The 22,790-nt window shown below is 37.1% G+C and overlaps 2 protein-coding genes across 4 annotated transcripts in view; one reads left to right on the top strand and one right to left on the bottom strand.

Moving 5' to 3' along the window:
* The window catches only part of ACAD11 (acyl-CoA dehydrogenase family member 11), a 92,989-nt gene that overhangs the window by 34,625 nt on the left and 35,574 nt on the right, over window positions 1–22,790 (top strand). For both annotated transcript variants that reach the window (XM_030933899.1, XM_010380185.2), the window contains exons 10-13: window positions 1,993–2,070; window positions 2,875–3,013; window positions 13,563–13,670; window positions 15,435–15,533. In XM_030933899.1, coding sequence (XP_030789759.1) covers window positions 1,993–2,070; window positions 2,875–3,013; window positions 13,563–13,670; window positions 15,435–15,533 — 424 coding nt within the window. The remainder of the gene's footprint in view (window positions 1–1,992; window positions 2,071–2,874; window positions 3,014–13,562; window positions 13,671–15,434; window positions 15,534–22,790) is intronic.
* ACKR4 (atypical chemokine receptor 4) lies at window positions 16,549–21,780 on the bottom strand. Of its 2 annotated transcripts, none has more exons than XM_010380175.2 (2): window positions 21,407–21,493; window positions 16,549–18,360 (listed from the first exon to the last, which is right to left on the bottom strand). In XM_010380175.2, the coding sequence occupies exon 2, from the start codon at window positions 18,349–18,351 to the stop codon at window positions 17,299–17,301; it is 1,053 nt and encodes a 350-aa protein (XP_010378477.1). In that variant the 5' UTR covers window positions 18,352–18,360; window positions 21,407–21,493; the 3' UTR covers window positions 16,549–17,298. The 2 variants fall into 2 exon arrangements, with proteins under 2 accessions (XP_010378477.1, XP_030789774.1); XM_030933914.1 differs by lacking the exon at window positions 21,407–21,493 and adding an exon at window positions 21,658–21,780 and having other exon boundaries at window positions 16,776–18,360.

The following is a 22,790-nucleotide window of genomic DNA, read 5'->3' as shown; positions in this document are numbered from 1 at the left end:
TTTCTCTTTTTAAGAACTTTTCTTGGCCGGGCGCCGTGGCTCAAGCCTGTAATCCCAGCACTTTGGGAGGCCGAGACGGGTGGATCACGAGGTCAGGAGATCGAGACCATCCTGGCTAACACGGTGAAACCCCGTCTCTACTAAAAAATACAAAAAACTAGCCGGGCGAGGTGGCGGGCGCCTGTAGTCCCAGCTACTCGGGAGGCTGAGGCAGGAGAATGGCGTGAACCCGGGAGGCGGAGCTTGCAGTGAGCTGAGATCCGGCCACTGCACTCCAGCCCGGGTGACAGAGCTAGACTCCGTCTCAAAAAAAAAAAAAAAAAAGAACTTTTCTTTCTCTTTAATGCTCTGGCCTCATTGGCTTTCCGAATTTGAGGATTGCTGTCGTATCAGTTCCGAAAACTTTTAAGAGTAATTTTTCCAAATATTGCATCTCTTCATTCTTTGTGTCTGGGACTCCAGTTAGACTTATGTTAGAACTTCTGTTTGAATTCATTATATTCCTTTACCACTCATATTTGCCTTCTTTTGAGTTTCTGTGCATCGTTCTGAGAAATTTCTTCAGATCTTTCTTCCAATTCATGATTTGTTTTTTCAGCTGTTATCTAATCTACTTTTCAACATCCACAGAGTAACTGTTATCAAATTTTGGAGTGTGTAAGAATTGCTTAAGCTAGTAAAGGACACAGAAGTGCAGGTTCATTGAAGTAGGACATAGCTTAGGCCCCCATATTTTTACCAAGTTCCCCAGGAGATTCTTAGAGCCACCAAAATTTGGGAATCACTGCCATAGAGTTTTTAAGTTTCATTTCTATGGTTTTCCTTTCTTTAGGTTTTATTCAATTCTTTTTCAAATGTGCCTGGTCACTTTTGATAGTCTTTTGTTATACTTTTGATTTCTTCCTTTATTCTTGAAATATGTTAAACACAAATAGTTTATTTCCTGTGACTGATCATTACTCTATTTATAGTCTTTGGGAAGTGCAATTCTGTCTGGTGAATGATTGTTTTTGCTAACTCTTACTAATGGTGGCTTGTTTCCTTGAGTGATAAGTACTTTTTTTATTTTGAACTCATGTTCTGGAATTTTATCTATGAAAGTTATTTAAGGCTTTGTTTAAAGCTATTTCCTACAGATAGGATTTGTTTTTGCATCTGCCATGTGTTAGCAGGCACTGTCACTAGAAACATTGCAAACTTAAATGTTGGCTTGCAGTTTTAGAGCCCCATAAGTCTGTGAATTCAGTCCCAAACTTGGGTGAAGACAGGCTTCAGTTAGAAGTGTTTATTTTGTCTATTCCAACTAGAACTAAGACCTATATAAAGGCCTGTATTCCCGTGGTCTACCTCTGAGGGGTGGGTTTTCTGTTTATTTTTGCTTTATAAATTTTCTTCCACTTAGGTTTTACCCATCAAGTAGCCTAGCTTTGGTGGAGGGAAGAGCTGATCTTTGATCCTCCCTCTTGCCATGTTTGGGGCATTTGACTATGTCTGACTCCTGCCTATGTGGCCCATTAAAACCTAGGGCCTACCTAGGCTAACATAGATCAGCCTATATGCCCTGGGCAAACTTGGCTGCAATGTGTGCTCACACTTGAAGAGCAGGCTTTTTTGTTTCTGGCCTCCAAGGAATTTTCTTCTTTTCCTTCCAGCATGGCTATGTATTAATAAATGTATTTTTAAACTATTTTTAATATTTTACCCAACGTTTTTAGTTGAGGGGTTTCTATGACTATCTAGTTTGCCATATTGTTAGAAATGAAACACTCAAATCTTGGTATAAGATTTTAGTAGCCTACTATCTAATATTGTGGCAGCATGATTTTGTGATCAGTAAACCTTTAGAATGTTTTATGCTTCTGTGTCTGGTTTAATAATAGCTGAAAAAGCATCTTCGCCTAAAAATGTTTATTTTAGATATTAGCAGTTTATGATGTTGTTTACTTTGTATTAACTTTAGCTAATGACATTTTTTTCTTTTATTACTTTAAGGAGGTGATTGAGTTCTATGTTCAAAATGAAAATTCAGTGGACAAGTGGGGAAGACCTTTAGTGATTGATAAACTCAAGGTAAGAAAATCTTTAACGCTGGAAAATTCATATGCAAGTGTTTTTTGAGACCCTAGACCTTAGTTTTGTTGTTGCTACTGTTATATATGTAGAGGAAAATTATATCAATATAACCTTTAAAAAAGCAAGTTAACAGAGTCTATAACATACAAATTAGGGTAGGTAGTGTTCTGTATATGGTAGTAATGAAGACAACCTCTTACAGCTGTTCAAAGGGAAAAATATGATTAAAACTATTCATTATTAGCCATCACTGAATTGAGACTGAAGTCAAGGCAGGTCATTTGTCCCACATAGAATTAATCTAAATTTCATGTTTTTCAAATCTTAACATCAATACATGTAAGAAATTAAAATGCACAAAGTAGTATATTTGGCATATTATACTCAAATGTGGGAGATTGTAATAGTTCTGATTTGATAAGAAGTTCTCAAGTAGCCAACTTAATTTTTCAGCCAAATCCAAGGAAGCTTGAGGGAAAAGACATTTTATTAGTGGTTAAACTGTTGATTTATTATTATTATTTATTTTATTTATTATTATTTATTATTTATTATATATTTATTAGTAGTAGTAAAATATTATTATTATTTTACTGTATTCTCCAGTGAGCAAAACCAAGTTCTTACTAATAATGAATTAGTAAGAACTTGGTTTTGCTCACTGGAGAATACAGTAAAATAAATAACTCCATAAGTGTTTTTAAATTTCAAAGGTCATAAATACCAATATTTAAAAAAGAAATAAACTACTGTGAGTCCTGGTAAATTATGGTCACTCTGGCATGTTCATCACCTTGACAGGAAATGGCCAAAGCCGAGGGTCTCTGGAACTTGTTTTTGCCGGCTGTCAGTGGTCTCAGCAACGTGGACTATGCCTTGATTGCTGAAGAAACAGGAAAATGCTTTTTTGCTCCAGATGTCTTTAACTGCCAAGCACCAGGTTACTACATTAATTGAAAACAGTTTTTTTTCTAATATTTTGATCAGTGTTTAAAATTTCTATCTAAGAATGTGTTTTTATACAAAGTGATTGACTTACGAATTTGGCTATAATTTTATTTTTCAGTTACTTGGATTTAAATGTAAGAAATGCATTTGAAATTTTCATTGGACTATTCCTTTGTTAAATATCATTACAATTAAGAGTATTGGTGAAAAAAATTAGCCACCAAAGGGATTGGTCATGTAAGGATCTCAGTTTCCTGATTGGGAATTGGATATTTCTATTACTAGTTGGAATGGATAGAGAGTTTCAGATCTTTTGGTTAGCTTCACTGTTCATTCACCAAATGAATAAACCATTCATTTACCAATTATTTACTGATTACCTACTATGTCCCAGGCAGTGTTCTGTGTTCTTGCAATGATATATCAGTGAATAAAATACACAAAGATGCCTTCCTTCAAGGATCTAGTTGACATACAAAGAGACAAAAATAAATAATAATTATAATAAGTAAACTTCAAACTTATGTAATAAGTTTGAAGATGAAAAGTGCTTTGGGAAAACACCAGCAGAATAGGGGAGCTCTGAAATTTGAAGTACAGGGAATATGGGTTACATTTTTAAATAGAATGGTCAGGATAGGCCTCATTGAGAAAACGACATTTGATAATAACTTGTAGAAGGTGATTGCTTGAGTGAGCCATGCTGTTACATGGGGAAAGAGTTTTTATAGCAGAGGGAACAGAAAAGGCAAGAGTGTGATTGATGTATTCCAGTAATAACCAGAGAGGCCAGTGTGGCCAGGAAAATAATAGGAGAAGAGATCAGAGAGGTAAGGGCCTCATATTTTGAGCTTTATAGGGCAAATAAGAGGGGCTTATACCTTCATTGAAAGGATGAGCCAATGGGAATTTTGAGCAGATTAGTGATAAGTTGTAACTTCAGTTTTGAAAGGATCACCTTGACTGCTGTGTTGAGAATTGACCAAAGGAGGGTTAGAGAGAAGCAGAGAATCTGTGGCAATAATCCCGGTGAGAGATAATGGTGGTTTAGACTGGGGTGGTAGTAGTGCAGTGGGTGATAAGTAGCAGGATTCTAAATGTATTTTAAAGGCAGAGCCATGAGGATATCCTGATTGGATATGGGGTATTAATGGAAAAGTCAAGGATGCCTCCAAGGATTTTGAGGTGAACATCAAATTGAAAAGATGAAGGAAGGATGCCAATTTTTAAAAAAGTAAAATGAAAGGAGTAAACCTGGAATGTAGTCTGTAGGAGGTATCTTAAAACCTGGATTTGCAGAAGAACCACCTAAGGAACTTTTGAAAAATCTAGATTCCCAGCCTCCATCCCTAGAGATTCTCATTCAGCATATCTAGGGTAGACTCTGGGAATATATTTTTTTTCAAATTACTCTGATTATCCTAATGCTACCAGTCAAGGACTAGCTCTTGATTTGTGGTAGGATGATTATGGCACAATATCCAATGACAGGCCCATCCCTGTACAAGATATGCCTCAGTATTGCCTTTTGTGTTTATACATGGCCCTGGTGCTAAAGCTCTACCAAAAACAAGTTAATGTAGGCCGCCAGAAAGAGGTACATAAGGCAATACTGGACTTCTGAGACAAAATGCAGTCTGGATTTTCCACACTGGACTTTGTCTCATTTCTTTGGCATCATTAAAATAGTTTGTAGAGTTCTGATAATGGTAGAACTTGTCCCTGAAATGATTTTCTCTTTTCCAAACACTGATTTATCAAATTACTGCTGTACTAGATTGTATTCCGATAATAAGCTACTGTAAAAGTAAAGTCTATTCACAGAGCTTCTAAAGATTTCGTCTCAACTGTGTAAGGCTATTACATCATTCTACATAGGTAGCATGATTTTGTGGAAAGGGAACTGAATGCTAATTTTTGATTGCTACTCATAGTAAGAAATGTATTTTATATTTTATATTGTGATCCAATTTGTAGAATATATAGGTGTATGTATATGTTCAGAATGGATGGATGGATGGATGGATGAATGGATGGATGAATGGATAGATGTATATTATTGAAACAGAAGTTTCACAAAACAAGAGTTTCTCTTACTACATGCAAGTGCATTTGGATATTTTCCACCGAGTCTAATCTAATGCATCATATTTTGTTCTATTTCGTTTTTTAGAGAATGCTAGCTATATTCCATTAAATTGATTTCATAGTGCACTAATGGATCATAATATGAAAAATAATGCTACCAAAGACTTCTTTTGCAGATGGAGCTCTGCCACTGTTTTATCATTTGACCTGTGAACTCACTTTTCACTAGATGGTCATGGATTTTTCTCTAGCATTAAAATTTCATGAGTCCATCAGTTGTACTGCCTAAATGAGATAACTAAATTGCTGAAATTTTAAAATTGGACAGAGATTTGATTTGACTAAGAAGTGATGAGCAATTCTCCTAAGCAAACAAGTTGTGTAAAACTATAAATAGAAAACTAGGCATTTTCTCTTTGTGGTGGAGATACCATGAAGGCCTTAAGCATTGTGTTTTGGGTCATTTCCAAAGCAGATGAAGAAGGCAGTATAATTGATGTTCAGTAAATACTTCGAGAGGTTTCTTAAGTATAAAAGATGAATTTCTACTTAAGTCACCCAGATCATTTCCCAAATAGTTATAAAACATATGGGAAACATATATAGTCTTCCCGTTTGCGCTTTTTCCCCCCCTTCAGTAAGTCATACAATATTGTATATTGGAATGTTGAAAATAGCAACTTTAATTCTAAAGCTATTACTGGAAAGTTTGGGGGCCTTTGGGCTGATATTTGTTTTATATACTTTAAGTTCTGGGATACATGTGCAGAACATGCAGGTTTGTTACATAGGTATATATGTGCCATGGGGGTTTGCTGTCATCTACATTAGGTGTTTCTCTTAATGCTATCTCTCCCCTAGCCCCTTACCTTGCGACATGATGTTCCCCTCCCTGTGTCCATGTGTTCTCATTGTTCAACTCTCACTTATGAGTGAGAACATGCAGTGTGTGGTTTTCTGTTCCTGTATTAGTTTGCTGAAAATGATGGTTTCCAGCTTCATCCATGTCCCTGCAAAGGACAGGAACTCATCCCTTTTTTATGGCTGCATAGTATTCCATGGTGTGTATGTGTCACATTTGCTTTATCCAGTTTATCATTGATGGGCATTTGGGTTGGTTCCAAGTCTTTGCTATTGTAAATAGTGCTGCAATAAACATACATGTGCATGTGTGTTTATGGTAGAATGATTTATAATCCTTTGGGTATATATCCAGTAATGGGATCGCTGGGTCAAATGGTTCTAGATCTTTGAGGAATCGCCACACTGTCTTCCACAATGGTTGAACTAATTTACACTCCCACCAGCAGTGTAAAAGCTTTCCTATTTCTCCACATCCTCTCCAGCATCTATTGTTTCCTAACTTTCTGATGATCGCCATTCTAACTGGTGTGAGATGGTATCTCATTGTGGTTTTGATTTGCATTTCTCTAATGACCAGTGATGATTAGCGTTTTTTCTTATGTTTGTTGGCCACATAAATGTCTTCTTTCGAGAAGTGTCTGTTCATATCCTTTGCCCACTTTTTGATGGGGTTTTTTGTTTTTTTCTTGTAAATTTGTCTAAGTTCTTTGTAGATTCTGGATATTAGCTCTTTGTCAGATGGATGGATTGCAAAAATTTCCTCCCGTTCTACAGGTGGCCTTTTCACTCTGGTGATAGTTTCTTTTGCTGTACAGAAGCTCTTTCATTTAATTAGATCCCATTTGTCTATTCTGGCTTTTGTTGCCATTGCTTTTGATATTTTACTCATGAAGTCTTTGCCCATGCCTATGTCCTGAATGGTATTGCCTAGGTTTTCTTCTAGGGTTTTTGTCGTTTCAGGTCTTACATGTAAGTTTTTAATCCATCTTATTTTTTGTATAAGGTGTAAGGAAGGGATCCAGTTTCTGCTTTCTGCATGTGGCTAGCCAGTTTTCCCAACACCATTTATTAAATATGAAATCCTTCCCACATTGCTTGTTTTTGTCAGGTTTGTCAAAGATCAGATGGTTGTAGACGTGTGGTGTTATTTCTGAGGCCTCTGTTCTGTTCCATTGGTCTATATATCTATTTTGGTACCAGGACCATGCTGTTTTTATTACTGTAGCCTTGTAGTATAGTTTGAAGTCAGGTAACATGATGCCTCCAGCTTTGTTCTTTCTGCTTAGGATTGTCTTGACTATATGGGCTCTTTTTTGGTTCCATATGAAATTTAAAGCAGTTTTTCTTCTAATTCTGTGAAGAAAGTCAATGGTAGCTTGATGGGGATAGCATTCAATCTATAAATTACTTTGGGCAGTGTGGCCATTTTCATGATACTGATTCTTCCTATCCATGAGCATGGAATGTTTTTCCATTTGGTTGTGTCCTCTCGTATTTCCTTGAGCAGTGGTTTACAGTTCTCCTTGAAGAGGTCTTTCACATCCCTTATAAGTTGGATTCTTAGGTATTTTATTCTCTTTGTAACAATTGTGAATGGGAGTTCACTCAAGATTTGGCTCTCTGTTTGTCTATTATTGGTATATGGGAATGCTTGTGATTTTTGCACACTGATTTTTTATCCTGAGACTTCGATGAAGTTGCTTATCAGCTTAAGGAGATTTGGGGCTGAGATGATGGGGTTTTCTTTTTCCCTTCTTCCTTTTTTTTTTTTTTTTTTTTTGAGACGAGTCTCGCTCTTCTCGCCCAAGCTGGAGTGCAGTGGCGCAATCTTGGCTCACTGCAACCTCCACCTCCCAGGTTCAAGTAATTCTCCTGCCTCAGCCTCCTGAGTAGCTGGGATCACAGGCGCCTCCCACCATGCCCAGCTAATTTTTGTACTTTTAGTAGAGATATGGTTTCGCCATGTTGACCAGGCTGGTCTCAAGCTGCTGACCTCAGGTGATCCATCCCCCTTGGCCTCCCAAAGTGCTGGGATTACAGGCGTGAGCCACTGCGCCTGGCCGATGATGGAGTTTTCTAAATATACAATCATGTCATCTGCAAACAGGGACAATTTGACTTCCTCTCTTCCTATTCAAATACCCTTTATTTCTTTCTCTTGCCTGATTGCCCTGGCCAGAACTTCCAATGCTATGTTGAATAGGAATGGTGAGAGAGGGCATCCTTGTCTTGTGCCGGTTTTCAAAGGGAATGCTTCCAGCTTTTGCCCATTCAATATGATATTGGCTGTGGGTTTGTCATAAATAGCTCTTATTATTTTGAGATACGTTCTATCAATACCAAGTTTATTGAGAGTTTTTTGCATGAAGGGGTGTTGAATTTTATCAAAGGCCTTTTCTGCTTCTATTGAGACAATCATGTGGTTTTTGTCATTGGTTCTGTTTATGTGATGGATTACATTGATTGATTTGCATATGTTGAACCAGCCTTGGATCCCAGGGATGAAGCCAACTTGATTGTGGTGTATAAGCTTTTAGATGTGCTGCTGGATTCGGTTTGCCAGTATTTTATAGAGGATTTTCACGTCGATGTTCATCAGGGATATTGGCCTGAAATTTTCTTTTTTTGTTGTGTCTCTGCCAGGTTTTGGTATCAGGATGATACTGGCCTCATAAAATGAGTTAGGGAGGATTCCCTCTTTTTGTATTGTTTGGAATAGTTTCAGAAGTAATGGTACCATCTCTTCTTTGTACCTCTGGTAGAATTCAACTGTGAATCTGTCTGGTCCTGGGCTTTTTTTGGTTGGTAGGCTATTAATTATTGCCTCAATTTCAGACCTTGTTATTGGTCTATTCAGGGATTTGACTTCTTTTTGGTTTAATCTTGGGAAGGTATATGTGTACAGGAGTTTATTTCTTCTAGATTTTCTAGTTTATTTGCATAGAGGTATTTATAGTGTTCTCTGATGGTAGTTTGTGTTTCTGTGGGATCAGTGGTGATATCCTCTTTATTATTTTTTATTGGGTCTATTTGATTCTTCTCTTCTTTATTAGTCTGGCTAGTGGTCTATTTAGTTAATCTTTTTTTAAAAAACCAGCTCCTGGATTCATTTGTTTTTTGAAGGGTTTTTCTTGTCTCTATCTTCTTCAGTTCTGCTCTGATCTTAGTTATTTCTTGTCTTCTGCTAGCTTTTGAATTTGTATGACTTGCTTCTCTAGTTATTTTAATTGTAATGTTAGCATGTCAATTTTAAATCTTTCCCACTTTCTCCTGTGGGCATTTAGTACTAAAAATTTCCTTCTAAATACTGCTTTAGCTGTGTCCCAGAGATTCTGGTACATTGTGTCTTTGTTCTTATCGGTTTCAAATAACTTATTTATTTCTGCCTTAATTTCATTATTTACCCAGTAGTCATTCAGGAGCAGGTTGTTCAGTTACCACATAGATGTGCGGTTTTAAGTGAGTTTCTTTATCCTGAGTTCTAATTTGATTGCACTGTGGTCTGAGAGACTTTTTTTATGATTTCAATTCTTTTGCATTTTCTGAGGAATGTTTTGCTTCCAATTATGTGGTCAATTTTAGAATAAGTGCAATGTGGTGCTGAGAAGGATGTATATTCTCTCAATTTGGGGTGGAGAGTGCTGTAGATGACTATTAGGTTTGCTTGGTCCAGAGCTGAGTTCAAGTCCTGAATATCCTTGTTAATTTTCTGTCTCGTTGATCTGTCTAATATTGACAGTGGAGTGTTAAAGTCTCCCACTATTATTGTGTGGCAGTCTAAGTCTCTTTGTAGTCTCTAAGAACTTGCTTTATGAATCTGGGTGCTCCTGTTTTGGGTTCATATATATTTAGGATAGTCAGCTCTTCTTGTTGCATTGATCCCTTTATCATTATATAATGCCCTTCTTTGTCTTTTTTTTTTTTTTATCTTTACTGGTTTAAAGTCTGTTTTATTAGAAACTAGGATTGCAACCCCTGCTTTTTTTGTTTGTTTTTGTTTTGCTTTCCATTTTCTTGGTAAATCTTCCTCCATCCCTTTATTTTGAGCCTGTATGTGTCTGTGCCTATGAGATGGGGCTCCTGAATACAGCACACCAATGGGTCTTGACTCTTTATCCAATTTGCCAGTTTGTGTCTTTTAATTGGGGCATTTAACCCATTTACATTTAAGGTTAATATTGTTATATGTGAATTTGATCCTGTCATTATGATGCTAGCTGGTTATTTTGCTTGTTAGTTGATGCAGTTTCTTTATAGTGTCGATGGTCTTTGCAATTTGGTATGTTTTTGAAGTGGCTAGTACCCGTTTTTGCTTTGCATATTTAGTGCTTCCTTCAGGAGCTGTTGTAAGACAGGCCTGGTGGTGACAAAATCTCTCCCAGCATTTGCTTGCCTGTAAAGGATTTTATTTTTCCTTCTCTTATGAAGCTTAGTTTGGCTGGATATGAAATTCTGAGTTGAAAATTTCTTTCCTTTAAGAATGTTGAATATTGGCCCCCACTCTCTTCTGGTTTGTAGGGTTTCTGCAGAGAGATCTACTGTTAGTCTGATGGGCTTCCTTTTGTGGGTAACCTGACCTTTCTCTCTGGCTGCCCCTCACATTTTTTCTTTCATGTCAACTTTGGTGAATCTGACCTTGGTGTCTTGGGGTTGCTCTTCTTGAGAAGTGTCTTTGTGGTGTATTCTGTATTTCCTGAATTTGAATGTTGGCCTGTCTTGCTAGGTTGGGGAAGTTCTCCTGGATAATATCCTGAAGAGTGTTTTCCAACTTGGTTCCATTTTCCCCATCACTTTTAGGTACACCAGTCAAACCTAGGTTTGGTCTTTTCACATCATCCCATATTTCTTGGGGGCTTTGTTCATTCCTTTTCATTCTTTTTTCTCTAATCTTGTCTTCATGCTTTATTTCATTAAGTTGATCTTCAGTCTCTAATATCCTTTCTTTTGCTTGATTGATTCAGCTATTGATACTTGTGTATACTTCACGAAGTTCTCGCACTGTTTTTCAGCTCCACCAGGTCATTTATGGTCTTCTCGAAACTGGTTATTCTAGTTAGCAATTCCTCTAACCTTTTGTCAAGGTTCTTAGGTTCCTTGCATTAGGTTAGAATATGCTCCTTTAGCTCAGAGGAGTTTGTTATTACCCACATTCTGAAGCCTACTTCTGTCAATTCGTCAAACTCATTCTCCGTCCGGTTTTGTTCCCTTGCTGGCGAGGGGTTGTGATCCTTTGGAGGAGAAGAGGCCTTCTGGTTTTTGGAATTTTCAGCCTTTTTGCACTGGTTTTTCCTCATCTTCGTGGATTTATCTACCTTTGATCTTTGATGTTGGTGACCTTCAGATGGAGTTTTTGTGTAGGCATCCTTTTTGTTGTTCATGCTATTCCTTTCTGTTTGTTAGTTTTCCTTCTGAGTCAGGCCACTCTGCTGCAGGTCTGCTGGAGTTTGCTGGAGATTCACTCCCAACCCCGTTTGCCTAGATATCACCAGTGGAGGCTGCAGAACAGCAAAGACTGCTTTCTGTTCCTTCCTCTGGAAGCTTCGTCCCTGAGGGGCACCCACCACATACCAGCCGGAGCTCTCCTGTATGAAGTGTATGTCTACCCCTGTTGGGAGGTGTCTCCCCATCAGGAGGCATGGGGGTCCGGGACCCACTTGAGGAGGCAGTCTGTCCCTTAGCAGAGCTCAAGCGCTGTGCTGGGAGATCCGCTGCTCTCTTCAGTGCCGGCAGGCAGGAACGTTGAAGTCTGCTGAAACTGTGCCCGCAGCCACCCCTTCTTCCCCCCAGGTCCTCTGTCCCCAGGAGATAGGAGTTTCATCTATAAGCCCCTGACTGGGGCTACTGCCTTTCTTTTAGAGATGCCCTGCCCATAAAGGAGGAATCTAGAGAGCTGGTCTGATATCTTTTAATGGGGAATAAATTTTCTTTCTGGTATAGTTTATCTACGTTTTGTTGTTGTTGTTGTTGTTGTTGTTTTTTCCCAATCTGTAAATGATAACTTTGTGAGCTTTTCAGAAGAAACTGATAATTTTTGGAAATTCTGAATTCAATATTTACCTTATTTGTACTATAACACATAACAGTGAGTTTAAAACAGCCAAAGAAAACAAACAATGAGCTTCATGAATTATAACTCAGGACTTATTTTCTCCCTCAGTCAAAAAGAATGTTCAGCTGTGTTAATCTAGAAGGAATTTTGTTAATGTTGATATAATGTTGGCTCTATTAGGAGTCCCTGAACAGAGTGCAGACATCTTGAGAGATTTAACTTACACAACTCAATTTTCATAAGCATTTCAGTAACTATCCTTAAAGTCATTGTAAATGTTGATATGAAAATTGTTTTCTCAAAATCTTCTGAATAATCAACACTCAAGGAAAAGATTTTAGACAGTATTTTAAGAAATTTGACAGGAATGGAAAATCAGAGGAAGCCATCTAGAAAATTTTACTCCATAGCAGACATGAAGAATTCTTTGTTAGCCAAGGGCAATACTACAGTGCATCATGTACTATAAACAATACCCTCCAAGGGTCAGAGAGAGTCTTTGAAGTTCTCTACTGCCATTTTCTTTCCAGGGCAGGGATTCTGTCTTTATCATCCTTGAGAATTATCACTATTTTCTAGGTAGTATGGGGTACATAAAAGTAAGAGCAATGTTAGAGTTAAATGGAAATAATTGTTATATGAGTTCAGAGGAAGGAGGTATTACTGACTGGGTAATCAGAGATTCTTTGCAGAGGAGGTGGCTTATAAGCAGGAGTTTACTTGTGAAGGGCAGGGAGAATTTCACTTGAGAAAAAGCCTGACCCAAGCAAATATGTGGAAATTAGAAAGCATAGGGTGTGTTTGAAGAAGAGCAGATAGAATTAAGGGCTGGAGTCTCAGTAGGACATGCAATGTTAATTGTTCTCCGGGAGCATTGCAGTCACTTCTAGCAGGGCGTATTTGCAATGCAGCAGGCAAGGTTTAGGCCAGTAAATTATTTCCTTCAGTTCTAATTGAGTTAGACGTCATTAGTGCCGTTCTTCATTGGGATGAACTGATGAAGAGTATGTGATTCAGAAAAAGTTGAATAAATATGTACCAAATGCCATGTACTTGTAAATATTTATGACATGCTGTCAGTGTAAATTATACTTACTATATGTTTCAAAACATTTTTATTAGCAAACATTTGCTTTAAAAAGATGCATTTCTGGGAGGGCGCGGTGGCTCAAGCCTGTAATCCCAGCACTTTGGGAGGCCGAGACGGGCGGATCGCAAGGTCAGGAAATCGAGACCATCCTGGCTAATACGGTGAAACCCCGTCTCTACTAAAGAATACAAAAAACTAGCCGGGCGACGAGGCGGGCGCCTGTAGTCCCAGCTACTTGGGAGGCGGAGGCAGGAGAATGGCGTAAACCCGGGAGGCGGAGCTTGCAGTGAGCTGAGATCCGGCCACCGCACTCCAGCCTGGGCGACAGAGCCAGACTCCGTCTCAAATAAAAAAAAAAAAAAGATGCATTTCTGTACTCTCTATATAAAGTTGTGGATTTCATATTGATAAATTTTCAAATGCAAAACAAATACTCCTTCTTATGTATAGACACAGGGAACATGGAGGTTCTGCACCTGTATGGAAGTGAGGAACAGAAGAAACAGTGGCTTGAGCCTCTTCTTCAAGGGAACATTACCTCTTGCTTCTGTATGACAGGTAAATGCCAATCAACATTCTCTCCTTTGAAGTCAGTCATCCTGGAGTTATTATGGATGAGCTGAAGAAATATAGGATGTGGTTCTGTGTTTCAGTCAAATTTGCCATTGGCCAAAAATATGAGTATGTTTATTTTGAGCCTGTTATTAAATTTTGGCATTTTCAAATGTTCAGAAAAATATTATCCTCTCCTTTGTCAGAATATCAGATGGTGTTCTCTAGCAGTCTGCTACAGCATTAGCAGCAGAGTAAATTTAGTTTCACAATCTTTTGATGTCATTACTAAAATTGCTATCTATGAATATTTAAGATCTTTGCTCTTATGTATGAAATATCTATTTTTGTGATAATTTTATATTGATACTTATAAAATATTCAACTCTTCCATAAACCCAGAAAAATAGAACTTTCACCAGTACTGGACATATGGCTCAAATTATAATCATGTGGGAAAATAAAGGAACATATTAATAAAAGCAGATTTAATATCATTTGTACATAGGAAGCATTAAGAGCTCTTCAGTAGAAAAAAATCATTGTTTTGCGATTTAGTTTAGAATTAAACCAAATTTTGCTTGGCCATAATTTTTAAGTGCTTTCAATAATGGCCAGATTGTATTGTTTTGTATGACATTGTATACATTTATACAGTACTCCTCTTTTATCTGAAGGGGATACATTCTAAGACCCCCAGTGGGTGTCTGAAAACTGGGGATAGTCCTGAACCTTATTTAGACTATGTTTTTTCTTATACATATGTACCTATGATGCAGTTTAATCTATAAATTAGGCATAGTAAGACATTAATAATAACTAATAATAAAATAGAACAATTATAACAATACTCAGAATGGTACACTATTTAAAAATTATGAATTGTTTACTTCTGGAACTTTTCATTTAATATTTTTGGAATGCAGCTGGCCTCTCATAACTGAAACCTCAGCAAAGCTACAGATTACAGGGGCCTACTATAATAGCAGAACTGATCTCCATTTAAATCAATAATAGTCATTTATTGAATACCTACAGTATGATATATTGTCTACAAAGCACTAGGTGGGGGTTACAAAATAAGTAGAATACACAACCCTCTTTCTAAAAAAAAAAAGAGCCTTAAGTTTTAGAAACAGAACACATGGAAATATCTGAAGGACTCATTTAAAGGAGTGTCGTATTAACAAGTGCAGATTGCTATGATTGAGAGCTAGACAGTTCTGAAGTGCCATGCAGTAAAGCAGTTGTCTAAGGGTGTCCCATGGAGGACTTTCTGAAGACCTTAAGTGTTGAACAGGCTTTAAAGAATGCAAAGTATGTAAATCAGTAAAAGCATTCATGATGGAATTTGCAAGGCACATTAGAAATTGCTTAAGACGGTAAACTATATGGGGGGAATCTGTCTTGCCCATCAATATTTAGTACATATCTCCATTGTGAGAAGTAGAAAACAATACTTTTACTACATTTGCTGATTGGAGAAAGGACTGGGTTGTATTCCAAGTCATATATTAATGAGGAAGCCAAAAATACAATTCAAATTACTGATCCCCAATGTTCAATATACTTCATTCATTCACTCACTCTTCCAGTGCACATTTATTGAATACCTACTGTGTGTAGGTTATGGGGAAAGCCGGGTGGCATGGGGAATGATAGGACATTGAAAAAGATAAAGATGCCTTTGTTTTTAAAGTTTCCATATCCTTATCTAAGCCTACTGATGATATCTGCCTGTCTGTAAATTCAGCTCTTGTTTATTTATAGAACCTGATGTAGCTTCAAGTGATGCCACAAATATTGAATGCAGCATCCAACGAGATGAAGATAGCTATGTAATTAATGGCAAGAAGTGGTGGAGCAGTGGTGAGTGTTCAGCCTAATTTTTTCATCTAACTCACTGATCCTTTGTGCCAGATGCTATGCTAGAATAATTCTATGATACATAGTGATCAGTTTCATGATCATAATTCTTTAAATTCTTCATGTGTAGGCCAGGTGCGGTGTCTCACACCTGTAATCTCAGCACTTTGGGAGGCTGAGGTGGGTGGATCACCTGAGGCCAGGAGTTCGAGACCAACCTGGCCAACATGGTGAAGCCCTGTCTCTACTAAAAATACAAAAATTAGCCAGGTGTGGTGGCAGGCATCTGTAATCCCAGCTACTTGGGAGGGGAGGCTGAGGCAGGAGTCTCGCCTGACCCCAGGTGGTGGAAGTTGATGTGTGCTGAGATGGCACCACTGCACTTCACCCTGGGCAATAAGAGCGAAACGCTGTCTCAAAAAAATGAAAAATTAATTAATTAATTCTGCATGTGAAAGTATTTTCAAACTTAGAAATAGTGGTTGAAAGAAAAAGTAATTTTAAAATAACATGTGTTGGTTAGGTGATGTTTAAGAGCAGAAAACATCATTTTTTGTAGTTTTAGAGATAAAATTCGTTAGTGCCTACTATTTTTGACCAATGTAATTGCTGGCAAATTTTAATTTTAGTAGGAGCATATCACATGGATTATAATAATTTACAGCAAATTTTTTTAAAAGATAAGTTGTACATGTTATTAATAATTTATTGTGGTACATATTTTTATTACTCAAAAAAAGTGTTTAAATGAAAACAGGACATTTTATGCATGGGATAATATATTTTTTAGTCAATCAGCAGTGATAGACTCATATAAATGGATGAGTTCTTTAGGAAGTTAAGAAATTGGAACCCAGATGAAAATGATAATCTGAGGATTACACCTAGACTATACATGATAAATCTAACATTTGTCATGATAACCAGTTAGTACTAAGAAAGTTGACATCATAGAAGCAAATTGTCTTTAGGAACTTACCAGGAATGTTTTGAAAAGAATCAGAAAAGCTTATTATAGTTTTTTTTTATTGCTTTTTTGGAGGAGGTGGGTTTTATAAAATTACTTACAAACTGAAAAAAAAAAAAACAGGAAAAAAGATAGAGTTCTGCTGCATACTTATTCAAGTACTAAAATTATGCAGGGAAATTGTTCTTGTATTAAAACTCAGATAATTAAAAATATTTATGAATGCCTTTTAACATGAACCTCTTTAATAATCTTAGATGGCCTAACTTATAGCATAGTAGGTTTGTTTTTTTAACTTTTATTTTGAAATTATTATAAATTCACAGGAAGTTACAAAGATGGTACAGAGTGGCCCTGGATACCCTTCACCCAGTTTCCCCCAATGGTTGCATCTTACATAATTATACTATAATGTCAAAACCAGGAAATTGAAATTGGTATAATGTGTATATACAGTTCTGTGTCATTTTATCACTTGTGTAGATTTGTATAACCACCACTGCAACCAAGACACAAAATTATCACCTCAAAGCTCCTCTTCTTTATAGCAGAGTGTTCTTATTCATTTATGCCTGTTACTATTATTTTCCTATATTTTTCATTTTAATTATCATGTTTTGTAGATTTATTATCTTGTTTCCTCTTCTTGGCTTTTATTTCTCCCCCTTTCCCCAACCCATTCTTTATTGTAAGTTGCAACCACAGCATTTGAGATTTGAGTTTCAGAATAGTGCAAATGTTTTATTTGAGGGGGAAGCATCATTCATATGTATCCAAGCAAAAGGCAGAGCAGTTTTATCTTTAAATGCTAAAAGTACTGGTTGGCTCTGTAGGACCCTCAGAATCAAAACGAAACTCCTCCACACTTTGTCTCTGTCTTCTCCAGGACCCATATTTCTTGGCCACTTTCATAATGTAGTTTTTGAAAGATGCTCCCATAAAAACATAAAGGATTGGGTTGAGGCAGCTGTGAAAGAGTGCGACGCTTTCTGTGATTTGGATGGCAATGTCCATGCGTTTGCTCATGTTGCAGTTGGTGATCAGGGAGTAGATGATGTCTATGGCTCGGCAGAACTTGACAATGTTATAAGGCAGCTGAGTGACAATGAAAACTAGAACCACTGTGAGCAGAACTTTTAGGGGTCGAGATATTTTAATGTTTGGCATCTTCATGAGTGTCCTTGCGGTGATAAAGTAGCACACCCCCATAATAAGAAAGGGTACTACAAATCCAATGCAGATTTCTAGCATTTGAATCGATGCTTTCATTGATGTTCCTAGGTAGTGGGGAAAAATGGGAATGCACCTAGCATTGTCATTTACTGTATAAAAAACCAGCTGGGGTATGCTCAGCAAGATGGCAGCCATCCAGACACAGGAACAGATGACCCAGCATGGTTTTCCCACTGCTGATTGGCTGGGGCCTTTAGTTACTGCCACATATCTGTCTATGCTGATACAAGCCAGAAACTGCATTCCAGAGACAAAGTTTAGTGTGTACAAGGCTGAAGTTATTTTGCACATTGTTTTCCCTAAAACCCACCCATGAACTGCATTAACAGCCCAAAAAGGCAAAGTGAATAGAAGGAGTAAATCTGCCACAGCCAAATTCAGGATGTACACATCTGTTTTGGTTCTCTGTTTCTTGTAATAGGCATAAATTGCCACTACCGTGGAATTGCCTGCAAGTCCAATGACAAAAGCTATTGTGAGGAACACAGGGAGGAAAACTTTTGCAAATTCTCTGACGTCTTCTTTGATACAGATCAATTCATATTGAGTGTAGTCATAAGTGCCATTCGTTTCATTTTCCTCATAATAATAATCTGTTGACTGGTTCTGTTCCAAAGCCATGGCTCCAATCTAGATGGCAAAGAGAATACAGGATAGATACTTGTCTAAATGTGCTTAAAAGGAAACAGTTTTTTATCAAGCTGTTTTGTTCTTTCCCTAGAGTATAGCCTGTTGCTGTAACATATATGAGCCTGAATCTAGCACTCTTTGAAATGCTTTAATGGGAGCCACATTGGAATATGACCCCAAGATCAGTTACTCAAACTTTGCTTGTACAATTCTGTGTGAAAGAACTGGGATTTGCACAGGGCAATAAACATAATGCCCTGGAGAATTTTCTTAATCATTAAATCCTAAATAAAAGCGAAGACTTTTATGTAAAAATGATTTTTAAAATATGAAAATTTAATTAGATTTTAACTAGAAAGAATAAATAGTGTTATAATCTGTACATACATAATTTTGTGAATCTTAAAAGTACATCTACAACAAATTGAATAAAAATGAAAATAGTAAATTACTTGGTTTATTTAATTAAATTTTTGATTTTGATGTTATTTATACATTTAAATAAGTTAAATAAATTCTCTCAGCATTTGTACTAAATTTAACTAGTTGCCTTTTATAAAACAAGATCTCCTTTAGCCATCTTCACTCCAAAACTGGTCACTACTTGCTTATTGTATACTGTTTTTAAGTAGCACCACTATCCTCTAGTCATCTAAACTATAAGCCTGCTTCATTCTTATCTTCTCTCTTACCTTCATCCCTGATTCCCCATCAGTTCCTAAGTTCTGATTCTGCCTTCCAAATAGGTCTTGAATCTGTCTTCTCTTAATCTGCATTCTTCCACACATTTGCACAATTTAGCTATTATGTTTCTCACCTAGCCTACTGCACTATCTTTCTAATATTTAAGTTTTAATTTTTTTTTTCCTTTTTGAGATGGAGTCTCGTTCTGTTGCCCAGGCTGGAGTGCAGTGGCGCAGTCTCGGCTACTGCAACCTCTGCCTCCCAGGTTCATGCGATTTTCCTGCCTCTCAAGTAGCTGGGATTATAGGTACACACCACCATGCCTGGCTAATTTTTTCTATTTTTAGTAGAGATGGGGTTTCACTATGTTGGCCAGACTGGTCTTGAACTCCTGACCTCGTGATCCACCTGCCTCGGCCTCCCAAAGTGCTGGGATTACAGGCGTGAGCCACCGAGCCTGGCCTATTTTTAAATTTTAGTCCATTGATTGATTGATTGTTATAAGACTGTTTAACTTTTGTATTTTTGATGGAGACGGGGTTTTACCAGGTTGCAAAGGCTGGTCTCAAACTCCTGGGCTCAGCAATCTACCTGCCTTGGCCTTGCAAAGTGTTGGGGTAACAGGCATGAGCCACCGCACCTGACCAAGCAGTATCTTTCTAACTGATACCCTGTTGTTACTCCTCCTCAATACCTCCTTGTCAAAAACGTTTTTCCTATTTCCACCGGAGTATTTGATCTCTGAATCGCCAGTCTGCCTCTCCTCTGTTTTGTTCCTCATCTGGAAGACACATCTCTTCACCTGAAAGCCACAATCCAAGCTCCTAAGCATAACACCCAAGGCTCCCTTCATAATGTAGTGCCATCCCCGGCTTCTGCCACCTCTCCCTACTCTGTGTCCATGTTGGAGACAGTGGTAGGACTAATTTCTCAGCAGTGGGCTGGCACCCACCATGCAGCAGCATCTGTCTACATCATTGCTCATTCTGTTCCTTTATCTACCATATGATTTCCTGCCCTTCCCTGGAAGGGCCAATTCCTACTCAATTAACGCGGATGCCACCTCCCCAGAAGACTTTCCTGATGTATTAGCAATCTCTACATACCCCTCAGAGAACTGATCCATTCTATGGAAAGGATGCGTTTCCAATACTACCTTGTTCCTCTAGGTTTTAAGTTCCTCTAAGCATGACCTGTTTGATTTGTGTTTGTAAATAGAATCTTGTTAATGTGCCTGGCACAAAGTAGCTTCTCAGTAAATATTTATCAAATTAAAGGTTTTGCCTACAGATATAAAGCTATTATTCTAGAATGGATAGATAGTATGCCAGCAATCTTCTGTGTCAATATTGTTATTGCACTGTGTTGGCTACTAGCACCCCGTAGTATTAAGATAAGCTTGCACAGAATTCATAAGTTTTGGAATGTATGGAATGTATAAAATAATGACTTTCAGTGTTTTTACTATAGTGCTGAATTTTGTTTTCCTTTTTCTTTAGACTTTCTATCTTCCTTGGGTTGTTTTTGTCCTTTTAAGTATCTCAAATATTCTTATAGAATCAATAATGAAAATATTATTTCTAAAACAGTGTGCCAACTTATAGTACATTTTCAAAAGAACATTCTTATGTTTGCTAACTTTTTTTTGAATGAATATAGCAAAGAAAAGAAGGCTCTGAAGAAAGATACCACATAGCAGAATTGCTTTCATTATGTAAAAACCAGGTGCCAACTTTTTTAAATGACTCTTTTTATCATTAAGGTTAGTTAAAAAGTTCCAATCTGGAAGACTACTCTGGTCTTCATGTTCTTATGCATTAATTATTAACACAATATGAACCTTGTTCTTCCTTTCTCTTTCATAAGAAAATCTTGAACCTGATGATAAGGAATAATATGACCAAGTATTATAATATATTAAGGAAGGGAATTTTTAAGTAAGAATTAGTCTTACTAAAAATGTGAGTAAAAAAGAGTAGAAATGGAATTATTTGTAGAAATGATCCTTCTGGCAGATATATAGACACACTTTTAAGTGTCTTTGTAATTACTATTAGAACAAAAAAAAATCAGTACTTGTAAAAGAAAGTGAAAAAAAGTGATATAACAAAACCTATTTTCTCCTTAACAAAAATTTTACCAACAAGTAATGGTATTTAAAATCATATTTTCTTCTTGCTATATTAAGATTTTCGTTTAAGTTTAAAGTGTACAGCTGTTTTCAAGTAACTGTTTTTTTGTTTTACAAGTAAGCATTTAAACTTTTATGCATCAAGACTCCCTCTATATAAGTAAATATACAAGGTCTTTGGGCTTAAAAAACATATTCAAGTCAGAATGAGAAAAGAAATAAAGTACCAACCTGTTGCAGTCGACAGAGAGGAGCAGTTTTGAGTACAGAGTGTAAAATCAAATGACCTAACTCCAGCTACTTTTGTTTTCACTTTACAACCCGCCTTTATTTCGTATCCAAGAAGGCTTTCCTGAAATTTAACCTTGTGAGCACTTGATCTTTTATTTCCTGTAAAACCATCTATGAAGTTACATTCAACTTCTTAAGTGGTTTAGGTTACAAATTTGAAAAAAATCCATCTGTTTTCAAAAACTACAGACCTTTCTGAGTTTCCGTTTAGTTAAAGGTGACAAGAAAGTGACTGCAGCTGAGCTACTGACTGCTGAAGCAGAAGGAGAATCCACCTGAGGGCATCTAGGCAGCGCTTGTAGGTAGCATCTAGAGAAATACTCTCTAAAGTTATTTTGCCTAAGAAAGAAAGGAAATATGATTTTAACCAAGAAAAATATCTTTTTGAAGACTAAACTATCAAAGATTAACTTATAAGTAATCATTAGGTATTTGCAATAGAATTTAACATTTTTATGCCACATTATTTAATATTTATTTTAACTATTAGACTCCTCCTGGCTTCACTGTACTTCCTCTATCCTTGTCCCAGACTATTTTCCCATGGCTTTAAACTCTCTTGCTTTCTTGTTATCTTTTTTCCCAAAGCTAGAATACGAACCTTCAAAATCCTTCAGTCTGGGAGACTGTTTATTTGTTCCACATTTCCACAGAAATAAGTTAGAGAAAGAAGAGAAATTTATGCCGATTTGGCCCTCATCAGTCTATTTGAACTTGGCTGTCCTCAAATTTGCATGGCAGTTATCTATTTTTTCATGCAAGGCCAGGCTCAGTCTCCACCTGCAGAAATTATTTTAGACCCATGCCATTTTTTCTTTTCTTTTTTTAAAAAAAACAAACAAACAAAAAAACTTTTAAGTTCAGGGGTACACATGCAGGTTTGTTACACAGGTAAGCATGTATCATGGGGGTTTGTTGTGCAGATTATTTTATCACCCAGGTGTTAAGGCTAGTACCCCTTAGTTATTTTTCCTGATCCTCTTTCTCCTACCACCCTCTACTCTTTGATAGGCCCTGATGTGTTCCTCTCCATGTGTCCATGTGTTCTCATCATTTAGCTCCCACTTATAAGTGAGAATATGCAGTATTTGGCTTTCTGTCCCTGTGTTAGTTTGCTAAGGATAATGGCCTCCAGCTCCATCCACGTGCCTGCAAAGGACATAATCTCATTTTTTATGGCTGCATAGTATTCCATGCTGTATCTGTACAGCGTTTTCTTTGTCCAGTCTATCATTGATGGGTATTTAGGTTGATTCCCTGTCTTTGCTATTGTGCATAGTGCAGCAATGAACATAGGCATGCATGTGTCTTTATAAGGGAATAA

This window comes from Rhinopithecus roxellana, chromosome 1 (genome assembly GCF_007565055.1).
Source record: "Rhinopithecus roxellana isolate Shanxi Qingling chromosome 1, ASM756505v1, whole genome shotgun sequence".
NCBI lineage: Eukaryota > Metazoa > Chordata > Mammalia > Primates > Cercopithecidae > Rhinopithecus > Rhinopithecus roxellana.
This window is presented reverse-complemented; position numbering and strand designations above follow the sequence as displayed.